Source organism: Mustelus asterias, chromosome 23, assembly GCF_964213995.1.
Source record: "Mustelus asterias chromosome 23, sMusAst1.hap1.1, whole genome shotgun sequence".
In the NCBI taxonomy this organism is placed as follows: Eukaryota; Metazoa; Chordata; class Chondrichthyes; order Carcharhiniformes; family Triakidae; genus Mustelus; species Mustelus asterias.
This window is the reverse complement of record NC_135823.1, coordinates 73,377,717-73,390,876: the sequence shown is the minus strand read 5'-3', so window position 1 is coordinate 73,390,876 and position 13,160 is coordinate 73,377,717. Positions and strand designations below refer to the sequence as shown.

Below are 13,160 nucleotides of genomic sequence, written 5' to 3'. Positions count from 1 at the left end.
CCATCATATTCCTGATGTGTACATTTTTGCTCACTTACTTAACCTATGTCCCTTCGCAGACTCTGCATCCTCAAGTCTTTTTTCTTACCTATCTTTGTATCAATAAATATAATGCAGTCAGTCCCTTCATCCAAGTTATTAACAGATAGCATAAATATTCGAGGGCCTCGATTCAATCCCTGTGGCACGCCATCGACTCATTAGTTTGCCAACCTGAAAATGACCCATTTATCTCAATTCTTTCCGGTTGACTAACCAATCCTCTTATCTATGGTAACATATTACCCCCAGCACCATCAGCTATTATCTTGTGAAATAATCTTTTATGTGGCATCTTGGCGGGTACCTTTTGGCAATCCAAACACAATACATCTACTGGTTCCCCTTTACCGAAGCTGTTTGTCATATTCTCAAAGAGATCGAATAAATTTGTCCAACATGATTTCCTGTTCATAAAACCATGTTGACTTTGCCCGATTGTATTCCGATTTTCTAAATGTCCTGGTACTACTTCCTTAATAACGGATTTGGACATTTTCCCAACGATAGACTAACTGGTCTATTGTTTCCTGCTTTCCGTCTCTCTCCTTTATTGAACAGAGATTTTAGATTTATGGTTTTGTAATCTGCTGAATCTTCCAGAATCTTGGGAATTTTGGAAAATTACAGCAAATGCATTATCATCTGAGCAGCCATTTATTTTACAGTCCCAGAAAGCAACTGTTTGATTGCTACCCCTTCCACAAACGTTCAATCCCTCCACCACCAACAAACAGTGACAGCTGTGTACACCACCTACAAGATGTACTGCAGGAACTCACCAAGGCTCCTTACTCCTTCCAAACCCACAAATCCTATCATCTAGAAGGACAAGGGCAGCAGGGGCCTGGGAACGCCACCACCTGAAGGTTCCCCTCCAAATCTCTCACTATCCTGGCTTGTAAACGTATCAGCCGCTCCTTCACTGTCACTGGGTCAAAATCCTGGAACTTCCTCCCTAACAGCACCGTGGGTGTACCTACATCACATGGACTGCAGTGGTTCAAGAAGGCAGCTCACCCCCACCTTCTGAAGGGCAATTAGGGATGGGTAATAAATGCTAGCCTAGCCAGCAATGGCCACATTCCATAAATGATTTTTAAAAATATCAGGTCCAGGCGACAGGTCAGCCTTTAGTCATTCATTAATAGCTTTACATTATCTTATCTTACCTTGCGAAAGACACTGATTTGCGAGAGCAATCTGTCCTGAGTGCAAATAGAGATTAAGGCGCGCAAAGATGCTGGTCAACGATGGGATAGTAATGAAGCAATACGCAGCACAAGCCTGCGAGTTGGTGAAAGAAAATTTGTTAATCTTATGAGAAACAATATGTAGCTCAGTCATTTCAGAACTAACTTTGCTAAAAGGAACTAATGATTAATATAGTGAACCTTCAGAATATTTCCTCAGACATTCCAACACTCGAGCGGAACATTCATCTTTCATGTTCTCTTGTGCACAAATATGACATAAAACCAATTAAAATGTCTATTATATTATTTAAATGAGTTACCAAACAGACGACAATTAGTAACCAATGTTGGCATTTATCAGTCGAGTACCAATAATTCATAGGAGCTTCAGACTCGCTGATAATTAAAGATTCCAGCCGTGTGTGTGTGTGTGTGTGTGTGTGGGGAGGGGTGGGGGGAAGGGGAGGTGGTGGTCAGGTCAGTGCCCGGGGTGGGTAGGTTGGGGAGTAGCAATATGAGAATGACCCACAAATTAGAAGTGGTTTTAATCCTTCTAACTTTTCCTGGGTATCTAGTCAGAGTCATAAACATCTGAAGTCTACGGGGCGGCATGGTGGCAGTGGTTAGCACTGCTGCTTCACACTGCCAGGGACCCGGGTTCGATTCCAGGCTTGGATCGCTGTTTGTGTGGAGTCTGCATGTTCTCCCCGTGTCTGCGTGGGTTTCTTCCAGCTGCTCCGGTTTCCTCCCACAATCTGAAAGATGTGCTGGTTAGGGTGCATTGACCCGAACAGGCGCCGGAGTTTGGCGACTTGGGGAATTTCACAGTAACTTCATTGCAATGTTAATGTAAGCCTTACTTGTGACTAATAATAAACTTTAACTTTCTCTGATTGAAATCAGAGTTTTGGATGGTTCCAGATGCAGGATAATTACCCATTGGAAGTTTATGTCTGTGCCTCTCAGTGGTACATCAGTAAAGGAGACACAAGATCAGCTTCTTCATAAATTGCCTTTATTTCTCTGATCCAACTCCACACACAATTCTCCTTCAACACCCAGTGCCACCTGTGTCCCGTTTATATATCAGTGACTTCTATTGAATAACTGACATCAAATTAGGACTTAATTGGAAGGTGTGTTAACCCATTCCTAACAGTTTGAACTTCCCAGGCTGTTCCCGTGCAATCCTTGTGCTGTGACTTGTGGAGACTCCCACACCACATCTTCTGGGATACAACCACCAGGAAGTGGAAGCTCTCGGTTTATGTTTAACTTTTATTCCTCATGTACACCGTTTCTATTTTGTTTTCCCAGTTTCATCAACCTCAATCTTTATTTTGAAGATTGGGGCTCGACAGGGTAAATACAGGGCGAATGTTTCCCCTGGCCAGGAGATGAGGCTGGCCATTTCAGAATCAGATGAGGAGGAATTGGTTCACTCAGAGAATGGTGAATCTTCAGAACTCTCCAACCCAGAGGGTCACAGAAGCTCAAACACTGAGTACATTCACGATTGCCAACAACCGATTTCTACATATTAAAAATATCAAGGGATATGGGGACAGTGTAGGATGATGATGTTGAAGTAGAAGATCAGCCATCATTGCACCAAAGGGCTGAGCCAGCTCGATGGGCTGAATGGCCTCCTCCTATTTTAGAAGAGCTAGTTTTTGACTGAAAAACCCTGGGTCATGTAGGAGCTGAAAGTGAAATAATCTGGAATAGGAATTGAACTTGCCTACCTTTGGTTGAATTGGAAACACGATAAGGTGCTGGGAGTCAGCTAGCCCACAAGAACTGGCTTGGTCATTGAGGTTGCATGCCTTCATTTTAACACTGATTCTCTTTAACTGTTCGTGATCAGATTTCCTGGGCCTCAGGAAAAAGCTTGAAAGGAGGTCACAGCCTTTTTAGCACAGCTTGTGGGCCAGAAGTAGCAAGTGCTACTCAGTAAACCACTTCCATCATCACCCCCGCAACCCACGAACCCCCAAAACTGTGGTCTCTCTCTGCCCACACTTTAGGGAAGGAAATCTGTCCTTAGCTGGTCTGGCCTACACGTGACTCGAGCCACAGCAATGTAGTTGACTCTCAACTGCCCTCAGACAACTAGGGATGGGCAATAAATGCTAGCCAGCCAGTGACGCCCATGTACCACAAATGAATAAAAAACATTGAACCCCCTTCTCCCTGGCAATCTCTCAATTCCCAGTATATCAGCCTTTCCAGCTGAAAGGCCTCCAGTTTATCAATCAAGCCCACCTGCAACATAAAGTGTTGCTTCAGGGACCCTGGAGTTAAATTCTGCTGGGCATTCAGGAAATTCACTCTTCTGGATTTCTCAAGCTCACAACATAGAGCTCACCTCGAGAGTAAAATCCTGGCTGGGGCAATTCAAACATAACGTTTCCTCCATGGCTCAGAGATCCTGGTGCAGTAACTTAAATCAAAAACTGCTCGTGGGCTCACTAAAATCTACTTGCTGCTCATAAACAAACGTAAGGGTTCCTGCCACTTCTGGACTCTGAAGAAACTCACTTGATTGCTTAATAAAAAGCCATTATCAAATACCATGAAATATTCCCCGGAAGGGTAGGGGGTTTTAGTTCAGTCGGGCAGCATGGTCGGTGCAGGCTTGGTGGGCTGAAGGGCCTGTTGCTGTGCTGTAATTTTCTTTGTATTGAATATTTCATCACTCCCATGTTGAAATTTTAAATAATTAAACTGTGATACACTTCTGACTTATTACCACACTGATTAGTACCTGGCTAATCTGGTTAACAAAGTGTTCAAATACGGCTTCATTTTCACAAGTTCCACTCTCAGGAGAATTTTATATTTGAAAGCAACTTTTTAAAAAACCTTTGATATGCATTTTTGTCCTGACAAAGATATAATACCATCTGAGATAACAGATTTGGATAAAGACATTACAATTCTAAACAAAGTCTACATGGAGACAAATAAAATAAAAAGCAACTTGCTCTCATTGTTATGAAATTCTACCTCTTCTCCCTTCTCCAGACCCTAAAGTCGGCATGTGTCTGGGATCGCAAGGTCAGCCAATCTGCTAGTCTGAGTAGAAAGATCATTCATTTATTACATCATGGTGTGGAGTCAGAGAACTGGGTTGAAGCTGTACTAGTGGGAAGGGGGCTGGTGAGGTCGGAGCAGAATGGCAGTAGTGCAGCTGTTGGGTAGTGCCAAAATAGAAGCATCGCCCCAATTTAATCTAAAGCAGAAATATATCTGTGTTTACTCTCGTGTGGAAGGAAGCAGAGAGAGAGTAAGTGAAATAAAAAGATTTCCTCTTCTCCCTGGCAGGCACCTGCGTCACGCAGACCAGAAGGTCCCAGTTTTGATCTCCAGTTTACTGAATTTTAACTTAGCTGAGTCAGGGCAGCAAAAAGGTACAACACCTGACTTCCAGGCACACTGTTTAAAGAAGAAAAACTTATCGGTGTTTTTGGATTGATCTCGATCTGATGATGCTCGTGGGAGATGTGCATGTGGAAACAAGAGGTAATATCAAAACTGGACTCAGGTGCAATGCCCTATATAGCTGAATAGACCAATGAATATTGAGGTAGACACATGAATAAAAGGGCACTTGGGCATGATGTGGAGAATGTGCACTGAACTGTACCCCAGTACATACCTTCAGTAAAAACAGCCAGTAAAAACAAACAGAAAACGAATTAAATATATGAGTAAATAGCTACAATTATGATTTGTAGGATTAGCGAGGTCAACATAACAGGTTAGACTTGTGCGAACAGTAATGAAGTTTAACACTCACCCTCACAAATGCTGCTGTCTTTGTGGAGTGATTGCCTTTCATAACTTTCCTGGTTTCCATTGCAAGCTGATTCACGCACTTTACAGAAACAAACACAAGAACTGTATGTTCACATACTTTCCAGAAAGATATTTAAAACATCATCCAGCGCTTTTTAATCACAAAATCAAAACTGGTTTTACAAAAATTGAGTGAATTACAAAATGATATCAAATTCAGGTTCTGGCATTCTAATTTAACTTTTGCATTTTTAACTAATCAATTTGATCATATTTTGATTCAAATTCAAATAACTTTATGGAATCTAAAATCTTTATTGTGCTGCAGTTTGCAGTTACTGACAAACACTTAAACACTGAGTAAATAGAAGCAATTGACAAACTTAAAACATGTATTGACCAACACTGCCCCCTCCTGAAATATTCAGAAATTACAATATACTGGAAACTAAAACAGCCACAATTACTGTGTTATACCAATAATTGACACTGGATCAATGCACTTCTGAGCACAGGTTCAGGAGCTGAATGAAATGATAAGAGACTCAGCTAGAATATAAATTTATATTTGATCTGCGTGACCACTGTCTACTTACATGGGTCAGCTGGATAAGAACAGACTCCAAGTTGCAAAATGTCGATCTGGCTTCCACGTAAAAGCTTAGCTGCTGTTCAAAGTCACGACCAAATGAAACCTGTTCATCCAATAGGAGAGAAAAATACAAGTACCTTCTGAGAGTCAAAACTACAGTGGATGTAAACTTCAGATGAGCACAAACCACGGCTTACAAAATAAACCCATCAAAAACAATGGTAGAAGCAGGAGTACTTTGGACTTTAATGTATCACAGCGGGATGTTATGATGTGCTGTAATTTAGGATCGGGTGGAGTTTAAATATTCCACCCAGAGAGAACGATCAGAGGATCATCCATCCAACTTGCCTTTGGGTGCAAAGTGTAGCTGCTTCTATTAGACAGGGAACCACATGGTGCTTTAGACTCTTTAAGCAAAGGATGGAAGAGGAGAAAATATGAACAGAAAACAACAATTAAATTCAGTGTGTGCTTTGACTTGCATTAGTAAAACATTCACACAATGCACTGCACTGCCGACTGTGACATAATTCCCCTTTTGCTCGAACTAATTTTTTTTTTATGTGAAAAGGTCTCTGAATTATTAGGAATTTGCTGCATCCCTTGAAGCATTTTGGATCCCTGTATTACATCTGAAATAGAAACAGGAGTAGACCAATGAAACCAAATTTGCTGATGACACAAAACTAGATGGAATGAGTGGTTCTATGTTGCAAGGAGGCTTGAAGGGGATTTGGACAAGCTATGTGAATCGGCAAGGACATGACAGACAGAATATAATGTGAATAAGAGTGAAATTATCTACTTTGGTAGAAAAGAAACAGAAAGGTAGAGTATTCCTGAAATGGTGAGAGGTTGGGAAGTGTTAAAGCGATCCATGTGTCCTTGTTCATGCGTCATTAAAAGCTAGTGTGCAGGCACAGCAAGCAATTAGCAAGGTGAATGGTATGTTGGCCTTCTTCGTGAGGGGGCTTTATTGCAGGTGTAAAGATGCCATGCTGCAATTTGTAGAGGTGTCGTACACAGTTTTGGTCTCCTTACCTGATGAAGCATAAACTTGTCAGAAAGGGAATGTAACGGAGGTTCACCAGACTAACACCTGGGGTGGTGGAATTGTCTAACGAGGAGAGATTGAGGAAACAAGGCCTGCATTCTCTAGAGTTTTGAAGAGTGAGAGTGATCTCACTGAAGTTCACAACATTTCTATAGGATGTCACAGAATAGATGTAGACAGGATGTTTCTCCTGGTTAATGACTCTGGATGTGGCGATGCTGGCATCGGACTGGGGTAAGCACAGTAAGAGGTCTCACAACACCAGGTTAAAGTCTAACAGGTTTATTTGGTAGCACAAGCCACAAGCTTTCGGAGCACTGCTCCTTCATCAGATGAGTGGGAGTTCTGTTCATAAACAGGGCATATAAAGACACAAACTCAATTTACAAGATAATGGTTGGAATGCGAGTCTTTACAGATAATCAAGTCTTAAAGGTACAGACAATGTGAGTGGAGAGAGGGTTAAGCACAGGTTAAAGAGATGTGTATTGTCTCCAGCCAGGACAGTTAGTGAGATTTTGCAAGCCCAGGCAAGTCATGGGAGTTACAGATAGTGTGACATGAACCCAAGATCCCGGTTGATGCCATCCTAATGTGTGCGGAACTTGGCTATCCGTTTCTGCTCAGCAATTTTGCATTCTGGTGTCATGAAGGCCGCCTTGGAGAACGCTTACCCGAAGATCAGAGGCTGAATGCCCGTGACTGCTTAAGTGTTCCCCACCAGGAACAGAACACTCCTGCCTGGTGATTGTCGAGCAGTGTTCATTCATCCGTTGTCGTAGCACCGCATGGTCGCCCCAATGTACCATGCCTTGGGACATCCTTTCCTGCGGCGTATCAGGTAGACAACGTTGGCCGAGTTGCAAGAGTATGTACCGTCTACCTGGTGGATGGCGTTCTCATGTGAGATGATGGCATCCGGCACGTCTTGCACAGGTTGCTGTGGCAGGGTTGTGTGGTGTCATGGTCACTGTTCTCCTGAAGGTTGGGTAGTTTGCTGCGGACAATGGTCTGTTTGAGGTTGTGTGGTTGTTTGAAGGCAAGAATTGGGGGTGTGGGGATGGCCTTGGCGAGATGCTCGACTTCAATCGATGACATGTTGAAGGCTCCGGAGAAGATGCCGTAGCTTCTCCGCTCCGGGGAAGTACTGGACGACGAAGGGTACTCTGTCCGCCGTGTCCGTCTTCTGAGGAGGTCAGTGCGGTTTTTCGATGTGGCGGGTCGGAACTGTCGATCGATGAGTTGAGCGCCATATCCTGTTCTTATGAGGGCATCTTTCAGCTTCTGGAGGTGTCTGTTGCAATCCTCCTCATCTGAGCAGATCCTGTGTATTCGGAGGGCTTGTCCGTAGAGGATGGCTTCTTAAAGTGTTTAGGGTGGAAGCTGGAGAAGTGGAGCATCGTGACGTTATCCATGTGCTGGCGGTACAGTGAAGTGCTGAGGTGACCATCCTCGATGGAGATGCGTATCCCCAAGAATGCAACCGATTCCGGAGAGTAGTCCATGGTGAGTCTGATGGTGGGATGGAACTTGTTGATGTCATCATATAGTTGCTTCAGTGATTGGTCACCATGAGTCCAAAGGAAGAAAATGTCATCAATGTATCTAGTGTATAGCGTCGGTTGAAGGTCCTGTGCGGTGAAGAAGTCTTGTTCGAACCTGTGCATAAAGATGTTGGCATATTGAGGTGCGAACTTGGTCCCCATGGCTGTTCCGTGTTTCTGGATGAAGAACTGGTTGTTGAAGATGAAGACATTGTGGTCCAGGATGAAGCGGATGAGTTGTAAAATTGCATCTGGAGATTGACAGTTTTCAGCGTTGTGTACTGAGGCAGTTGCAGCAATGCCATCGTCGTGGGGGATGCTGGTGTAGAGTGCCGAGACATCCATTGTGACGAGGAGTGCTCCTGGTTCAACTGCTCCATCTGTGTTGAGTTTCTGTAGGAGGTAACTAAGTGTGTTGATGAAGGTAGGGCAGTTGATGTCATATACATGGATTTTAGTAAGGCGTTTGATAAGGTCCCCCATGGTCGGCTTATGATGAAAGTAAGGAGGTGTAGGACAGAGGGAAAGTTGGCCGGTTGGATAGGTAACTGGCTGTCTGATCCAAGACAGAGGGTGGTGGTGGATGGAAAATTTTCGGACTGGAGGCAGGTTGCTAGCGGACGAGTGATTTTTATTAATGACTTAGAGGATGGGGCTGAAGGGTGGATCAGTAAATTTGCTGATGACACCAAGATTGGTGGAGTAGTGGATGAGGTGGAGGGCTGTTGTAGGCTGCAAAGAGACATAGATAGGATACAAAGCTGGGCTGAAAAATGGCAAATGGAGTTTAACCCTGATAAATGTGAGGTGATTCATTTTGGTAGGACTAATTTAAATGTGGATTACAGGGTCAAAGGTAGGGTTCTGAAGACTGTGGAGGAACAGAGAGATCTTGGGGTCCATATCCACAGATCTCTAAAGGTTGCCACTCAAGTGGATAGAGCTGTGAAGAAGGCCTATAGTGTGTTAGAACATAGAACATAGAACATAACAGCGCAGAACAGGCCCTTCGGCCCACGATGTTGCACCGACCAGTTAAAAAAAAACTGTGACCCTCCAACCTAAACCAATTTCTTTTCGTCCATGAACCTATCTACGGATCTCTTAAACGCCCCCAAACTAGGCGCATTTACAACTGATGCTGGCAGGGCATTCCAATCCCTCACCACCCTCTGGGTAAAGAACCTACCCCTGACATCGGTTCTATAACTACCCCCCCTCAATTTAAAGCCATGCCCCCTCGTGCTGGATTTCTCCATCAGAGGAAAAAGGCTATCACTATCCACCCTATCTAAACCTCTAATCATCTTATATGTTTCAATAAGATCCCCTCTTAGCCGCCGCCTTTCCAGCGAAAACAATCCCAAATCCCTCAGCCTCTCCTCATAGGATCTCCCCTCCATACCAGGCAACATCCTGGTAAACCTCCTCTGCACCCTCTCCAAAGCCTCCACATCCTTCCTGTAATGTGGGGACCAGAACTGCACACAGTACTCCAAGTGCGGCCGCACCAGAGTTGTGTACAGTTGCAACATAACGCTACGACTCCTAAATTCAATCCCCCTACCAATAAACGCCAAGACACCATATGCCTTCTTAACAACCTTATCTACTTGATTCCCAACTTTCAGGGATCTATGCACACATACACCTAGATCCCTCTGCTCCTCCACACTATTCAAAGTCCTCCCGTTAGCCCTATACTCAACACATCTGTTATTCCTACCAAAGTGACTTACCTCACACTTCTCCGCATTAAACTCCATCCGCCACCTCTCGGCCCAACTTTGCAACCTGTCTAAGTCTTCCTGCAAACTACGACACCCTTCCTCACTGTCTACCACACCACCGACTTTGGTGTCATCAGCAAATTTGCTAATCCACCCAACTATACCCTCATCCAGATCATTAATAAATATTACAAACAGCAGTGGCCCCAAAACAGATCCCTGAGGTACACCACTTGTAACCGCACTCCATGATGAATATTTACTATCAACCACCACCCTCTGTTTCCTATCCGCTAGCCAATTCCTGATCCAATTTCCTAGATCACCCCCAATCCCATACATCTGCATTTTCTGCAGAAGCCTACCATGGTGAACCTTATCAAACGCCTTACTAAAATCCATATATACCACGTCCACTGCCTTGCCCCCATCCACCTCCTTGGTCACTTTCTCAAAAAACTCAATAAGGTTAGTAAGGCACGACCTACCTGCCACAAAACCATGCTGACTATCACCTATCAATTCATTACTCTCCAAATAACTATAAATCCTATCCCTTATAATTTTTTCCAACATCTTGCCGACAACAGAAGTGAGACTCACCGGTCTATAATTCCCGGGGAAGTCTCTGTTCCCCTTCTTAAACAATGGGACAACATTCGCTAACCTCCAATCTTCTGGTACTATACCAGAGGCCAACGACGACCTGAAGATCAGAGCCAGAGGCTCTGCAATCACTTCTCTTGCCTCCCAGAGAATCCTTGGATAAATCCCATCCGGACCAGGGGATTTATCTATTTTCAGACCCTCCAGAATATCCTGCACATCCTCCTTATCAACTGTAATACTGTCTATTCTACTCCCCTGCAACCCAGTGTCCTCCTCAGCTATATTCATGTCCCCTTGCGTGAACACCGAAGAGAAATATTGGTTCAATGCTTCACCAATCTCCTCCGGTTCCACACATAACTTCCCTCTGCCATCTATAACTGGCCCTAAACTTGCCCTAACCAACCTTCTGTTCTTGACATACCTATAGAACGCCTTAGGATTCTCTTTAACCCTATCCGCCAAAGTCTTCTCATGTCCCCTTTTAGCCCTTCTAAGCTCGCTCTTCAACTCCCTCTTAGCCAATCTAAAGCTTTCTAGTGCACTACCCGAGTGCTCACGTCTCATCCGAACATAAGCCTCCTTTTTCTTTTTAACCAACAAAGAAACTTTTTTGGTGCACCACGGTTCCCTAGCCCTACCAATTCCTCCTTGCCTGACAGGGACATACCTATCACAGACTCGCAGTAGCTGCTCCTTGAAAAAACTCCACATGTCGGACGTTCCCAGTCCCTGTAATCTCCTAGTCCAACCTATGTTTCCTAATTCTCTCCTAATAGCCTCATAATTACCCTTCCCCCAGCTAAAACCACTGGCCCGAGGTTCATGCCTATCCCTTTCCATCACTAAGGTGAACGTAACCGAATTGTGGTCACTATCACCAAAATGCACACCAACTTCCAAGTCTAGCACCTGGTCTGGCTCATTTCCCAGCACCAGATCCAATATAGCCTCACCTCTAGTTGGCCTGTCTACATACTGAGTCAAAAAACCTTCCTGCACGCTTTGAACAAAAACTGACCCCTCTAACGAGCTAGAGCTATAACAATTCCAGTCAATATTAGTCAAGTTAAAATCCCCCATAACAATTGCCCTATTACTTTCACTCCTAAGCAGGATTGACTCCGCAATCCTTTCCTCAACCTCTCTAGAACTTTTAGGAGGTCTATAAAAGACTCCCAACAGGGTGACCTCTCCTCTCCTATTTCTAATCTCCGCCCATACTACCTCAACAGATAAGTCCTCATCAAACCTCCTCTCTGACACTGTGATACAATCTCTGACCAATAATGCTACCCCTCCCCCTCTTCTACCTCCTTCCCTACTTCGACTAAAACATTTGAACCCCGGGACCTGCAGCATCCATTCCTGCCCCTGCTCTATCCATGTCTCTGAAATAGCCACAACATCGAAGTCCCAGGTACTGATCCACGCTGCAAGTTCACCCACTTTATTGCGAATACTCCTGGCATTGAAGTATACACATTTCAAACCCTGCTCCACCCCACCTCTGCAATGCCGTGCATTGCAGTCCCCATCCATGCATCCCTCACTTTCAGCCCCACTACTCAGGATCCCTCCCCCCCCCCGAATCAGTTTAAACCTCCCTGCATGGCCTTAGCAAATTTACCCCCCAGGATATTGGTCCCCTTCTGATTAAGGTGTAGACCATCCTTCTCATAGAGGTCACACCTTCCCCAGTACGAGCCCCAATTGCTTAAGTACCTGAACCCCTCCCTCCTGCACCATCCCCTCAGCCATGAATTCAAACCTTCCCTCTCCCTATTCCTCTCTAAACTATCCCGTGGTACAGGCAAGAGTCCAGAGATAACCACTCTGTCAGTCTTGGCCTTTAGTTTCCACCCCAACTCCATAAATCCCTGCCTAATATCCCCTTCCCCTATCCTCCCTATGTCGTGTGTCCCCACATGTACAATAACTTGTGGTTTATCTCCCTCCCCCCTAAGAGTCCTGAATACCCTGTCAGACACATTCCGGACCTTTTAGCTTTTAGCTTTTATTAACAGGGGGTTGGAGTTTAAGAGCCGTGGGGTTATGCTGCAACTGTACAGGACCTTGGTGAGACCACATTTGGGATATTGTGTGCAGTTCTGGTCACCTCACTATAAGGAGGATGTGGAAGCACTGGAAAGAGTGCAGAGGAGATTTACCAGGATGCTGCCTGGTTTGGAGGGTAGGTCTTATGAGGAAAGGTTGAGGGAGCTAGGGCTGTTCTCTCTGGAGCGGAGGAGGCTGAGGGGAGACTTAATAGAGGTTTATAAAATGATGAAGGGGATAGATAGAGTGAACGTTCAAAGACTATTTCCTCGGGTGGATGGAGCTATTACAAGGGGGCATAACTATAGGGTTCGTGGTGGGAGATACAGGAAGGATATCAGAGGTATGTTCTTTACGCAGAGAGTGGTTGGGGTGTGGAATGGACTGCCTGCAGTGATAGTGGAGTCAGACACTTTAGGAACATTTAAGCGGTTATTGGATAGGCACATGGAGCACACCAGGATGATAGGGAGTGGGATGGCTTGATCTTGGTTTCAGATAAAGCTCGGCACAACATCATGGGCCGAAGGGCCT

The 13,160-nt window shown here is 44.7% G+C and overlaps 1 protein-coding gene across 2 annotated transcripts in view; it reads right to left on the bottom strand.

Annotated features, from left to right (window-relative positions):
* Positions 1-13,160, bottom strand: part of vps35l (VPS35 endosomal protein sorting factor like) — a 153,927-nt gene that overhangs the window by 63,569 nt on the left and 77,198 nt on the right. For both annotated transcript variants that reach the window (XM_078240937.1, XM_078240938.1), the window contains 3 exons: positions 5,633-5,731; positions 5,038-5,115; positions 1,212-1,326 (listed from right to left, as the gene is read on the bottom strand). In XM_078240937.1, the coding sequence (XP_078097063.1) occupies positions 1,212-1,326; positions 5,038-5,115; positions 5,633-5,731 (292 nt within the window). The remainder of the gene's footprint in view (positions 1-1,211; positions 1,327-5,037; positions 5,116-5,632; positions 5,732-13,160) is intronic.